Source organism: Microtus ochrogaster, chromosome 22 (genome assembly GCF_000317375.1).
Source record: "Microtus ochrogaster isolate Prairie Vole_2 chromosome 22, MicOch1.0, whole genome shotgun sequence".
In the NCBI taxonomy this organism is placed as follows: Eukaryota; Metazoa; Chordata; class Mammalia; order Rodentia; family Cricetidae; genus Microtus; species Microtus ochrogaster.
In genome coordinates, this window is record NC_022023.1 from 25,910,764 (window position 1) to 25,925,004 (window position 14,241).

The following is a 14,241-nucleotide window of genomic DNA, read 5'->3' on the forward strand; positions in this document are numbered from 1 at the left end:
ATTTATATGCTATTTTCAGTCTATCAGTTTTCCACTTGTAGCATCATTGTTGGATGTCAGAAAGCTGCAGTTTTTTGGGTTTGGGATTTTCAGATGATGGATACTTACCTTGTGTTAGAACTGGAGTTTGTGACAAGCAGCTCCTGACATTTCACTTGCAAACCTCTTCCCTTCCTTTTCAAGCTGTGCTCAGTACTTTAGGGGTGGAGGCCACTATGTCTGCACCATGAGCCAACTTCCTACCTGTTCTTCTCCCTCTCTGGCATGTCCAACACTGCTTGTTTATGCCAGCGTCCAGGCCTCTCTGAGAAGTAGGCCACATAAACCCATTCCTGCCCAGGAGAAGGTTAAAAAGGCCAGGTTCTCCCCTATCAGAGCAATGTCCTTGAGTTTCCCTGAAGAAAACTCTCATTTGATTCCTTCAATGGCATTAAGTCTCTTAAGATGGATGTGTAGACACGCAGCTGAAAGGAAGCCTTTAAAAAAATAAGCTGATGGGTCTCTCAGTCAATTCTGCTATGCCTGGGACCTGAGAATGATTTTATATTCCACAGGGAAATCCTGGGGACTTATTAAACCTTTGAGAGGACTGGGAGATAGCTCAGTTGGGGGAGTATTTACCTCACCAGCATGGAGACCTGAGCTCAAGCCCTGATACCTATGTACAACATGGCAGCTGTAGAGATACCTTTGCATTCCCAGCCTGGAAAGAGGGTGACAGGAGGGTTCCTGGGACCTGCTGGCCAGTTACTCTAGCCTAACTGGTGAGCTTCAGGCCCCTTCAAAGGAGGTTCCTGAGATTGACACCTGAGGTGGTCCTCTGGCTTCTATACACGTGTGCACACATACATGTGCTACGTATATATAAGCATGCACACCTGCACATCTTTACATCTGCACACACACACACGCACAGACAGACACTCACTAAAAAGCATTACAAATATGGCACCCGAGGTCCCGAGGAACTGAGTGATCAAATGTGCAGTAACTTTGAGGACTGAAGAGATGGCTCAGCAATTAGGAGGACTAAATACTCTTCCAGAGGACCTGGGTTCAATTCCCAGCATCCACGGCTGCCTGTAACTCCAATTCCAGGGAGCCTAACACTAATGGCAAAACACCAATGCACATAAAAAAATTTAAGAAGTGCAGTAACTTTGCACAAAGAATAGGAATGCAGACCCACAGCATCCCTTGAGATGGTCAGAAATAGCCCAGTTCCCAGCTCTTAGTAGCATGCCTTTGAAGCATGATGGACCCAGCCTGGGTGGTGTCTTTCCAAAAACACTCTAGCATTTTCTTATGGAACAATAGATATAAAATATAACTATGAGGGAAGTGCTTGGTTATTTTAAAAAAATATGAGTGTTGGAATATTTCCAGAGTACATGCATTACTTAAAGAATTGCCCTATTTTTGTCCATAGAGATCTTGGCCATAGCTCTGGTTAAGACTTGTTTTGATTGTCTCACTAGAGTGTAGCTTTTTCCCATTCTTTTCCCAATGTTCCTGTTCCAGGTTTAGGAGAAGAGATGCCAGGCATGAGAAGAAAAGGAGACAATGGTTCTTTTTTTAGGGTAGAAGATGAGTGACTGGGAAGCCAAACCCAGGAAGTGAGGCATGTCGAGGCTGGAGAGCCAGGTTCTGAGTGTGAAGCCTGTGTCAGAATAAACCTCCATGGTGGTTCAGATGAGAAATGCCCCTGTAGTCTAGGGCACTTGAACACTTGTTCCTTTGCTGCAGGAAGCATGCCCCTGGGGGTAGGCTTTGAGAGCTTAATGCCTCTGCCTCAAGCCACTTCCAGTTGGCTCTCTCCACTTCATGCATCACATTTGTCTCGGCCACTGTATCTGCTGCCTGCTGCCAAGGCCTCTGCATCATCCCCTCCATGGCCTCTGCATTAGCTCCTGCCTCCAGGATCCTGCCGTTTTCAGTTGCTGTCCGGGCTTTCTTCAGTGATGAACAGCAATATGGAAGTGTAAGTCAATGAAACCCTTTCCTCCCCAACTTACTGTTTGGTCATGCTGTTTCTCTGCAGCAATAGAAACTCTGACTAAGACAGGCAGTGTCAAACCCTTCAGGGACAGGGTTAACAGACCGTATATACGTTAAAAGGCAAAAATCAAGTAAACAAAGACGTGCTCGCTAAGTGATGCTATTTTCAATATGTTGCATGGGTCAAAGTCTCTCGCTGATCCTGGAGCTGATCAATTTAGCCAGGGTGGACGTTCAAAGGGCTTCGGGGACCCACTGGTCTCTGTCCCCTAAAGATGTGCCTCTTGGCCGGGCTTTCACGTAGGTGTTAAGGATCAAACTCAGGGCTCCACGTTTGTGCAGTTACAGACCGAGCCAACTCCCCAGTCCCGGGGCACCTTGGTGACGTAACATGAGGATGGCTGGCATCTGAGAACAGGTCCTATTTTCCTTGCCAATTATGTGGGAATGAGAATCCCTGAGGCACGCCTTGCAAGCAAGCTCTTCCTGAAGAAGGACATGAGAGAGACAAGGAGATCCAGAGGCAACTGAACAAAAGGTGTATGGTTTAAAATCTCCCCAAATATACATTTACAAGTGTAGGTTCTTGGGGTTGTGCTATGGTTGCTGATCTCAGAAGCTACAGACCAGTCACACTCCAGATTCTGGTATATCCTAGGTCTCAATGGGACATGGACTGGAATGGGTTAAATGCCCCCACACTGGTGGGTGAAGCTCATTTAAATTGCCACTCAGTATTCTTGAGCGATTTATCTGTGCACGCCTGTCTGTGGGTCATCTGTTAATTTGTTATTTGAGTAGCAGTATTTCCTTAGATCACAAATGTAAAATTCCCTCCCATTCCTTGGTTAACTTTTAACATTCCTGATGGGCGCTTTTGAAGTAACAAAGCGAACAAAACCAAACCCTAAAATTTTGATGACTTTTAACTTTGTTGCCGCTGCTCATACTTTCGGTATCTTAATAGCAAACTGATGGCAGGAAGATTTTTGCCTATGGTATTTTCTTGACTTTATGCATTTAGGCCTTTGGAGCTTGATGCCTTATGAGCAGGACTGTGTGCCCGGTGTCCCTCTTGCACATGGATCTCCAGTTGTACCAGAAATACTGGCTGAAAGGGCAAATGCCCCATCAGACATTCTTGGAACCCCTGCTGAAAATCAACCAAGAGTAAACCCAAGATGTGCTCTCTAGACTCTCAACTCCCTCGGCCGCTCTTTGCGTGCACTGGAGTGACGGCGCCACGAGGTGTTAGCTCCGTGCTAAGATTTGAAACTGGGAGGCACGAAACTTCCAGATTCAGTATTCTCTTTAAGACTGTTGTGGCTGTACTGAGCCCTTTCCAACTGCACACGAATTTTAGGATCAGTTTGCTCATTGGTGCAATAAAGGCAGATGCAATTTTTATGGAAATTGCATGGGGAAACAACTGTAGAGTATCGCTTCCTTGAAACATTCCAATTCATGAGAGCGAGATGTCTTTCCATGTGTTTTCAGGTTATGAGTTCTGAAATTATCGCTGAGTGTTTTATTCTCCTTGGTGTTTAGGAGTGTTAGTCACTCTTCTTGCCTCTGTGACATTTACAGAAGCAACTTAAGGGAGAAAGGCATTTATTTGGGCTCATAGTTTGGAGGGCATAGTCCACTATGGTAGGAGTGCACACAGCTGGAGTGCTACGGCTTATTCATATCTGGTGGATCTGGCAACAGAAGTAGAAGATGCCTTTAAGATCTGCTCCTGGCAGCTCACTTGTGCTTGCTAGGCCAGATTTCAACATCTTCATCACCTTCCCCAAACAGTGTCACCAGCTGGGAACCAAGTGCTCAAATAAGTATGCCCGTGATGGACAAGTCACACTCAACCTGTAACACCTCGTGGTTAAAGCTGGTTTCTTAATTCCATTTTCAGCTTGTTGATTTGTAATACACAGAAAGCTGACTTTGCTCAACGTCTCACAACTCCCTGCAATTAATCCACTTTCCTTAGTAGATTCTTTAGGAATTTCTAATAAATACAAGATTATGTTGCTGGCACACATAGAGTTCTGCCCCTTTCCTCTCAGCATGACTCCCTTTATTTCATTTTCTTAGGTAGATGACTTGGCAAGAGTCTCAAGGACAACGTTACACAGAAATGGCCGGAGCAGAAACTGGGTCATGCTTTTATCTACTGTAGGAAACCCTTCAGGCTTTTGCGGCTACTGTGATGACTGCTGGCGTGTTTGTGGTGCTTTTATGGCTTTTGTTTCTGGATGTGTGTTATTCTGCTCGGGAGTCTGTTTCCTCCAAGAAGTATATGTATCTTATGGAAGGTCTCATACAACTTTTCATGGTATTTATCACTGTCCCTTTTGCTTCTGTAAGATCGAAAAAAATGCCCCTTCTTCTGCAATTTTAGTAACTTGAGTCTTTTTTTTCCCCTTGAACAATATAGCTAAAGCTTTACCAGTTATGTTAATTTGCTCATATAACCAATTTTCGGTTTTGTTGTTTTTCTCCATTTCCCATTTCATTAATGTCTGCTCTCGTGATTTTAGCTCCCTCTTTTTGCTTGTTCGGATTTTGTTGCTTTTTCCAAGCTGTTAATTTGAAATCTTTAAAAAAGAAGATTTTATTTTTATCTTTAATTTTACACACATGAGTGCTTGTGGGTTTGTGCATGTGTGCGTGTAGTGCCTCCAGAGGCTGGAAGAGGGCACTGAGTCCCTGAAGCTGGAGTTACGGTGGCGAGCCTCTGACATGGGTGCTGCGAACTCAACACTGGTTCTTTGAGAAAACGTAATCGTTGTTGCTGAAGCATCTCTCCAGCCCCTTTCTAGTTTTTTTTTTTAAATGTAAACATGGGCTCTGTAGTTAAGAGCACTGGTTGTTCTTTCCAGAGGACCTGGGTATATTCCCAGCACTCACAGGGTGGCTTGCAGCCATCTTTAACTACCAGGGGCTCCAACACAGTCTTTTTGCCTCCAAGGGTATCAGGCATACAAGTGGTTGCACTGATATGCATGCAGGCAAAATATCCATACACGTTAAATAGAATAAATGTAAACATAAATTTTTAAAATGTAAAATTCTTAAGCTAAGAATGTCTTTATGGACTGTTCTCACTACATTTTCTAAGTTTTGGCATGCAGTGCTTTATTTTCATTTATCTCAGAACTAAGGTCTCTTTTATAATTTCCTTGTCCCATGGGTTATTTAGGAAGCCTATCATTTAATTTCTACATATTTGTGAATTCTTTCTCTTCTTGATTTCTAATTTCATTCTACTGTGGTCTGAGAACACATCGAGCTCTCTGTTACGCCAGCTGGATTCTTCTCAAGATGCCCAAGTCTTGTTGGTTTACAGGACTGTTCAAGTCTTCGGCTTCTTTTCTAATATTTACCTAGTTTTCCAAGCCCACTTCTGAAACTGGGTGTGATAAGACATTTTAATACTATGAGATTCCATTTCTCCTTTCATTTCTGTTACATTTTCTCTAGGGCTCTGGGGCCAAGCCGGTACATTTTGTAACTGCTGCATCTTCTTGACAGACACAATGTCATTACAATGTATTTCCACCTCTGTTAATTTCTTTTTAACCTTGGGGAGTAAACTCAGGACTCTGCACATGCCAGGCAAGTGCTGTACCACGGGGCTTCAAGTCCCAGCTTAACTTGCTTTTAGAAATCTGTAAGTTTGATTTCTATGCTTCTTGTGATAGTGTTAACTGCCAACTCAATCAAGTTACTCAGGAGGTATGCCTTTGGGCACACCTGTGAGTGACAATTAAAGGTATCTTCTGATAATGTTGGTGAGAGGTTGTCTAGATTTTGTAAGCCGATGTGGAAAAACCCATCTTAATCGTGACTGTTGCGACCAGCTGCTGCTACATCGACTTTCCCATCATGACAGACTGTATCTTTGAACTGTGAGTCAGAATAAACCTTCTTCCTCTAAATTGCTTTTGTCTGAGTATTTTATCAAAGCAATAGGAAAAGAAACCTGGACACTGCTACTGCATGGTACCTGGACTTTCACTTGCACGATACCTTTATTTTCATTGCATGTCTATAAAAATATGCATTTTAAGGGAAAATGATTATTCCATATCTATAGACTGTTGCTTTAATACAGTCGACTAGTATTGAACTTAAGAAAACTCATTAGATCCTATGAGAAGCAGACTGTTTTAGGATCTGGTCACTATGCCCATCTTTTTTTTTTTTTTTTATTGTTGTTGTTAACTTCTCCAGCAATTCTGCTGGTTGGAGAACCTCCCATCATCGCCCGCAATCACAGAGCGTTCATTCTACAGCATCTGATGTCCTCCTGGAGCCTGGAGAACATAACATTTCCCTTTCATTTCAGATGGGTCACTATGTAATAAAGCAGTACTTTTCCCAGGGTCTGCCAACTGGGGGAAACTGGGAACCCTCTTCCACATCTAGCTTCTTCAGGGCCTGCCAGGAGAACACCCTGAGAAGCTGTTCCCTCATTTCCATGGCTGGCATCCCCATGTCAGAGGAACCTTGGTAGCCAGACTGGGCAGCTGTGCCCTGTCTTCCACTCCCCCCCCCCCCCAATATGGCTAAACAGACCCTGGGAAGCACAGTCAGAGTAGATGCACACCCTTCCATGGCTGGTTTCCTCAGGGCTTTACAGTAATTGGGGAGCCAGGAAGGGGGAAGTTGAGTCCACCCCAATTTCAAAGATGGCCTCCCAGGTCTGGATAGGACCTTGGCAGCCAGACCAGGAAAGCTGTGTGTACCCCTCTTCCATGACTGGACTTTCTTAGGCAAGACAGGCCCTGGGGATCCAGGTGAGAGAAACTGCACCCCCTTTTCACATGGCTGGTCTCCCCAGGACAGGACAGGCTCTGGGGTGACAGAGCCAGGAAGCTGCATCCTCTTTCTATGGATGGCCACATCTGGGCTGGTCACACCCTGGGGTGCAAGCTGCTCTTCTTTGTACGTGGTAGCATCTTTAGAACTTGGGCTCTTGCTGAGGGCCAGGTCTCCCCATATCTCAGCAGATGAAGGAGCAACGTAAGGCAGGGGTCAGCAAGCTACCGCTCTCAGCTGTCTGTTTTGAGAAATACCTAGGACTGCATTCACATTGCCCAGCATTTTTCCTTTCCAGAAAACATGACATAAATGTTGAAATGAAATATCAAATGCTCCATTTTATTATTGGGATAAGGCAGGGAGAGATACGCTGCAGAGTTTGTATCACAGGCATTTCCTAACAGGAGGAATTGACTACCTAGGAAATGGGGGTCTTGGAAGTCACTTGTTGTCTGTAATAATGGAAGGGAGGGACACACAAGCAATGAAAGCAGCTCTGGAATGGACTGTTCTTCCTCTGTCCTGAGCTTTTCCTAATTCCGATAAACAAGGAAAGGTTTCAAAATTTTACCGTTTAGTTGGAATGTAAGTGAGGCCCTGGGATCTGGATAGTGTCTGTAAAGTGTTCTGGCATCCAGATAATATAGATTCATGGTCACCATTCACACACCACGGAGGCCCAGTGCAGACCACTATTCCACAACTACACTTACTGTTTTCATTTCAGGAAAAAGCAGGAAGAGTCTTTGATGTTTCATAGTAGCAAGAAACGGATTAAACCACAGCATCATTGTCAAACTGCACCTGTGGCTTAAGACGCACACATTTCAAGCTTCATTCTGAAGTTAGGGTCTTCCAACCCCCTCTCTGCATGCATGTACATGCACGCCGCAGAACATACTTTAATAAGAAACTGTGGTATTCCATTCAGCTTTAACCAAAAAACAAGGCTAGCCTGGCTGAAGGTAATTGAGGAAGGAACACAAATTTAAAAACCAAATACCCTTCTCTGCAGATGACTGTTCAATCCAATTGCAAGTAAATGTTCTTTTCTGAATCACCCTAATTCAATGTACAGTACACCATGTACTGCCTGGGAAGAGGTTCAAATCATAAATGCTATAGGGAAATATCTAATAACTTGGAATAGCTTTTCAAGTGGCTAATATGCTCTAAAAGGCTGCAAAAATGTTAAGCCTGGTAACACATGAGTTCTGGGCTCTGAGTGGAGCCCACTGCGCTGTCTGTGGCTGAGTCTCTAGGGCTGGCATACAGTATCACTCTTTTGGTGCCAACGACAAGGCTCTCTTCCCGCAGACTGTGGTCAGCAAGGCGAAGGCTGCTGGCCACACTCGTAACAGCTGATCCAATCTGTGATTCCTGCCTCTCCTGCCAATGGTGGGGCCAGGCTTGCTGATACTTGTGTTGGTGTGCGAGATTCTGGAGAGGGGCCAGCAGCCCGTGTAGATTCGAGATTCTGCATGGCTAAGGCAGGGGAGGCAGGGGCGGGGAGAAACATCCACAGAGCCAGGCCCCGACTCAGAATAAAGAGGCACTCATGGTGTGCACTTGGGAAAAAAACTGTCGGGAACCCACTGGAAAAAGAAGGTCGAAGAAAATCAAGAGTGCGGGAGAAAAAGGAAAATGCAAGGGGAAAAAAGACAAACAGCCACGATGTTTTAAAGGTCAAGAAGTAATAATAACAGAAAGGGTCTTCCATTGTGCCAGGCTCAGCAGCAGGCTCTTTTTAGCTTTGTTAATAAAGTTCACACCGTTGGTTCCTAGGATGTCCTTCTGGATCACTGGCTCTAGCCTCCAGTTATGCCTACCCATTCTAACCAACATTTGTTCTCTAGGCCTGACATGGCTCCAAGTGCCACCTGCCACATACAAGGCAGGTTTTACTTGTGTGTATGATGTCTTTTTTTTTCTAGCCCCCAGTTTCTGAGATCAGACTCTCCACTTTTCATTCGAGTATCCCGAGTCCACAAACTACAGGATCTTATGAAAGATACATGACAACTAGACTGTGCTCTGCGATAGTTCAAATGTTACTGTTCAAATGTGTATATTATGTGTCTAAAATAGATGTATTCTGTATACACATTTACATATAGTATGCATATACATGTGTACACATACATAACATATATCGTTGTGTATACACTGGTATGCATATATATATACATATATATATATATATCTTGCTAGAATTTGCAAGACTTGCAAATTCTATTATCAGACACATTTATTGAGTTAAACAGTAGGTAACAACTGCAGACTTGTGGCAATTTATTTTCATGTGCTTATCTCATGATAACAACAGTAAAGGGTCAGATGATCCAAGAATAAACAAACTAACAAACAAAGCAAGCCAGCTTGGAACCGCAGCCAGCATTTCCTTTGCTAGCCCTCCAGAAAATTCTAGGTGTTGGTTTATCTTTTCTCAATTTCATTTTCTCTTCTGTTTGTGGAAATTCCACTCATTCTTTTATGCTGGCTTTATTTGACTTTATAGTCAGAAAGAGATTGGAAGAGGCTGAGATTTATAAAAAAAATGGATGGGAGCGAGAAAACGCCTGCCTATCTGTCAAGTTGCAGGCGTCTCTCTAAATACCCAGCACTGAGAAGATGCCTGGTAAACAGGAGGAGGCTGATGAGGAAGAGAGGATGTTGCAGAAGGCACAACATATGATTATGGCTGTGCTTGATGCTCAGGGGATGAGCAAACAGGCAAGACAAAGCCATCCAGTGTAACAATGTGCCCTGCGTTGTATATCTGTTCTGAGATGGGACCTTCAGCGTGTGGGCTCTTAGTGAAGGAGGTTCCAGTAGCTCAGTGGGCAGAGTAGGCAGGATGGGCAGCAGGACCATCAAACGATGAGAGAAAGTTCTGCTCAGCCACAAGGGGCATCTCCACTGCACTCTTTCCTCATCAAGGCTCAGGAACCATCACGTAAAAGGAGGTTGGGAGAACCATATTGCAACAGACCTTCTGGTCATGGATCCTAAACTCACAGCAGCTATGGTTGCCTGTATAAGTAGATGTTCTAGCCCGGATCCAGGAGGGGCCCGTGAGCCCCACCTCCTACTGGAGGGACTATGACAGTTGATGGGCTCTGGGGCAGGACCGTTTCTCTGCATGACTACTAATTTCCAAACACATCCGGAACATTATCAATGCGACACTCATTGGTCCACACCAGTGCTGTCCCATACATATGAGCCGTACATGTTATCTGAATTTTCCAGCAGCCATGGGAACAGTGAAAAGAAACGGCTGGTGGGGGCTGGAGAGATGGCACAGAGGTTAAGAGCACTGGCTGCTCTTCCAGAGGTTCTGAGTTCAATTCCCAGCAACCACACGGTGGCTCACAACCATCTGTAATGAGATCTGGTGCCCTCTTCTAGAAGGCCTCAGGTGTATGGGCAGGCAGACCACTGCATACATAATAAAAGTTAAAAAAAATAAACAATTGGATATTTCATTTTAATAATATATTCTAGGGCTGGAGCACTGAGCCGGCATATGCGAGACCCTAATCTCTGAAGTCAGTGAAAGGGCCCAGCAGGTAGAAGTGTTTGCTATTCAAGCCTGAGAATCTAAGTTCCAGTCCTGCAGCCCCAGAGTGGAAGGAGAGAGGCAATTCTCCAAAATTGTCTTTTCACCTCCACACATAGAGGCATATGTGCTCTCCCTAATAAGAAGTAAATACTTAAAAAGTAATAACAAAACACTTATACTTTCTCCCAAAATATTTGAAATACAGTTACTCTAGATGATTATAGTCCATACAATTCCATTCATATTATTATCTTACAACCTTAGATCATTGATACTTATAATTTCGTTCCCTTTGAAATCTGGCATTTTTATTCACATATTTTATACATGTAGCGAATTTCACCTTGGAAAGTAAGTTACCGTTCATGTACTTACTATGCTACAATTACTATTGCTATCTAAGAATGCGCTCCTGTTAAAAGTATTGTTCACCGTAGAGAAGTCTGTGTTAGAGCAGCACCAGCCTACCCATTTTGTGTCTACCAACTATATCAATTTTATGTTTAAATGAATGTTCTATTTTGTTCGTGTCCTAGGAACAATAAGCTATGACACATCTACGCAGATAGTCTACGTGTAGCAAACATTGTATCGTCTAAATAGGTAATTCTCAGAATGTGTCCCCGTCATCAAGCAGCATGAATTCTTTGAGCAAGCAAAAAAAAAAAAAAAAAAAGAATCACTGGCCACACCAGTAGGATGTGGCACAGACTGGATCTGTGGTGTTAACTGTGTATTACCATCCCCTCATCCGAACTGTTGCTATCCGATACGCTGGTGGTCCAAGCCACAGAATACAGGACTTACCGGGACTGGCAAGGATGAGAGTTGCACCTTCGGACCTGGGGCTCAGGGCGGCTTGCTTGGGGGCAGTCACTGTCATTCACCAGGGTCGTGGTCTTGTTAACAATCCGTGTGCATGATACGATGGTCCTGCGTTCTCCTGGAAGCCAGACCATGGGAGCTGAGGACTTATGGAGGCACATGCCCAGAAAGCCATTCGTTCAGGCTTATGGAGGGAGTTTGGGGGGCAACTACTGATCAGTGAGTGAGTCATGTCCGTTGTCAAAGACGGGGAGCCGTTCTTGAGTAATATTAGTTTCCTTCTCAGGTCTTTGATGGGGTTGAAAACTAGAGAGTCATAGTTACTTCCCTCTCATGACTTATCCAAGCCATTTTTAATGTAAGACTTAGATTTCTTAGGATAGGATGACTATTGAAACATTGAGCATATGTTTCCTGTTTGATGTTGGTCATGCTGGCTATAATTTGAATTTTTATGTATGTTTTTGCCTCTCCTTTTCCCTGGACAATACTTGATATTTGTTCTTATTGTACATAGTTTTGTATTAGGCTTAGAACTCTCTTATTTAGACAAAATGGGGAGGTGCTTGGGGACTCCTTCAGCCAATAGCCTTTAAGATATCGGCCCACTTTGAGCATGGTCACATGTACTATAAATGCAGACAGGTTTCTTGGCTGCTGGATTCAGTTCCAGGTCCCAGCAAGCACAGAGGACTGCAGATCGCTACTCTTTCTGTAAGTTTATCTCCAGATAAATAAACCTTTGTTATACTCCATTCTGGGCTATTGTGGATCTCTTTTGGACACCAACACTCTTGCTCACTCTCTCCTGCTTTCCCACTTCCCTAACCCTGGCCATGTCCAGTCTACTCCTTCCTTCCTCTGCTCTGGACTCTACCAGATGCCTCTGGATATCTTCTGTCTCTCTTTTTTTATATTTATTTATTATTAATTTATTTATTATGTATACAACATTCCTTCCATGTATGCCTGAAGGCCAGAAGAGGGCACCAGACCTCATTACAGATGGTTGTGAGCCACCATGTGGTTGCCAGGAATTGAACTCAGGACCTTTGGAAGAGCAGGCAATGCTCTTAACCTCTGAGCCTTCTTTCCAGCCCCGATATCTTCTCTCTTATCTACAATAAAACCTTCCCATGCCATGGAGCAGCCATGCCAGCAGCTTCTTTACACCTTCTTTAGTGAAGTTTTCCTGCTGCTCCTTGGTAAAACTTTCATTTCTTTCTTTTGTTCTTTGATGGTTTCATATGTGCATATATTGAATTTCAGTCATTTCCCCTGTTATCTTCTCTCGCCCCCCACCCCTTGCTGAAGCCTTCTGGGTCCCAACAAGCCCTCTTCTAGTTTGACGTCTTTTTAGCGACCCGCCGTGTTGAATGACATTTGCTGGCATGACTGGGGAGCTCTTTATCAGAACATGGGCAGCTTCCCAGGGCTCCTTCTTAATGCCCTACTAGTGGGCACCCCACCCTTGCTACCGCAGGACTTCACAGTGTGACAGCCCCTTTGGCTCACGTGCAGTCTCCACAGTAGAAAGTGTGGGGCAGTCATCACACTTTAGAGGAGACGATGTGCAGGTGTGGACAGAGGGGGCAGGTTGTCTCCTGAGACCGTGAGAGACACGGAATCAGGACCCACTCGAGGTGTGCTCTGCCCGACCCAGAGGACCCTCTGCTTTGCACCTTGGAGAGGGTGACTGTGGCAAAGAGGACAGGGTACTTGGGTATCGGTGAGGTCTCCATCTGGTCCTATTCCACCAAGTTGCAGATCTACTTTAATATCCTCAGGGCCATTTTTATTCTCATACCCACCACCTACTCGTGTGATTGGCAAACCTCTACTGCTAGGGTTAAGCTCCTGGCCACGGAGCAGTGTGGGCCCTCTAACCTGCAGGAGCTGGGAAACCTTGGCTGCATGCTCTATTGAGATTTTCAGGGCCTAAGTTCTTATGGAACCATACATTTTCTATTTCCACACTGGGCAGACTGAAGCCGAGGGCCCCAAAGTCAGTGTTTTCTCAGCTGCACCCTCACCTCTCTCACCCCCCACCTTACCTCCTCCGCACTGCACGCTGCACCCTTCCCAACCACTGTGCGTCCAGAGAAACAGAGCGTCCTGTGGCTTGGCGGGCTCACTCTGATTTTCAGTGCTCTGGTTTACAGGTATGGTGTATTCGTAATGAATTCCATAATTCTGGTCGTGAAAGAGCAGCACCTGGAGCCACGAGAAAAGGGAGGCCTTGTTGAGATGGAGTGAGCACCCACAGACTGTTGAAGGTGTAATCCGAGCTGACGTCACTCTTTCTCTGCTAGCCAGCTCTCTTCTGAAGAGCAAAGCAGGTTAAAAAGCTAGAGGTACAGTCTCAGTTTCAGGTTCCTCAGGGACTTGGGGAGTGTGTGGGGTGAACACACCATCATTGGTGAATCCTGGTCTTTTCTATTCTACAGAGGACCTGTTTACAGGAGGAGTTTGGGGTAGTGAAATGCAAGCTGTTTGTGGTATTTTTCGATATCATGCAGCAGGATCCACATTTCTATCAATTTGCCCACAAGGTTGTGCTTCCAGATGTGAAAGACACAAACGCTGCTTTTCCTTAGAAAGGGATGAGACCAGTACTAACCATTTCTTTGAGTATAAGCTCGGTGCTGGCTAGTTTATGTCAACCTTGACCCAACCCAGAGCCATTTCAGAAGAGGAACATCAACAGAGAAAATGTCCATATCAGAATGGCCCATCAGCAAGTGTGTGGCACCATTTTCTTGACTGTTGTGGGTGCTGCCAACTCTGGGTGCTATAAGAAGGTAGGCTGAGCAAACCAAGAGGAACGAGCCAGTAAGAAGCACTCCTCCATGGCTTTTGCTTCATTTCCTCCCTCCTGGTTCCTGCCTTGCTTGTCTGAGCTCCATCAGTGACAGACCTGGAAGTGCAAGATGAAAAAGACCTTTTCCTTCCCTAGATGCTTTTGGTCATGGTGCTTGTCATAGCAACATAAACACTAACAAAGGCAAGTGCTGCTCTCCAGATGGCAT

The 14,241-nt window shown here is 44.8% G+C and overlaps 1 protein-coding gene across 1 annotated transcript in view; it reads right to left on the bottom strand.

Annotated features, from left to right (window-relative positions):
* Positions 1 to 14,241, bottom strand: part of Adamts17 (ADAM metallopeptidase with thrombospondin type 1 motif 17) — a 302,714-nt gene that overhangs the window by 52,692 nt on the left and 235,781 nt on the right. The window contains exons 18-19 of the mRNA XM_005357779.2: positions 13,267 to 13,426; positions 11,195 to 11,330 (exon numbers count right to left, since the gene is read on the bottom strand). Of these exons, the coding sequence (XP_005357836.1) occupies positions 11,195 to 11,330; positions 13,267 to 13,426 (296 nt within the window). The remainder of the gene's footprint in view (positions 1 to 11,194; positions 11,331 to 13,266; positions 13,427 to 14,241) is intronic.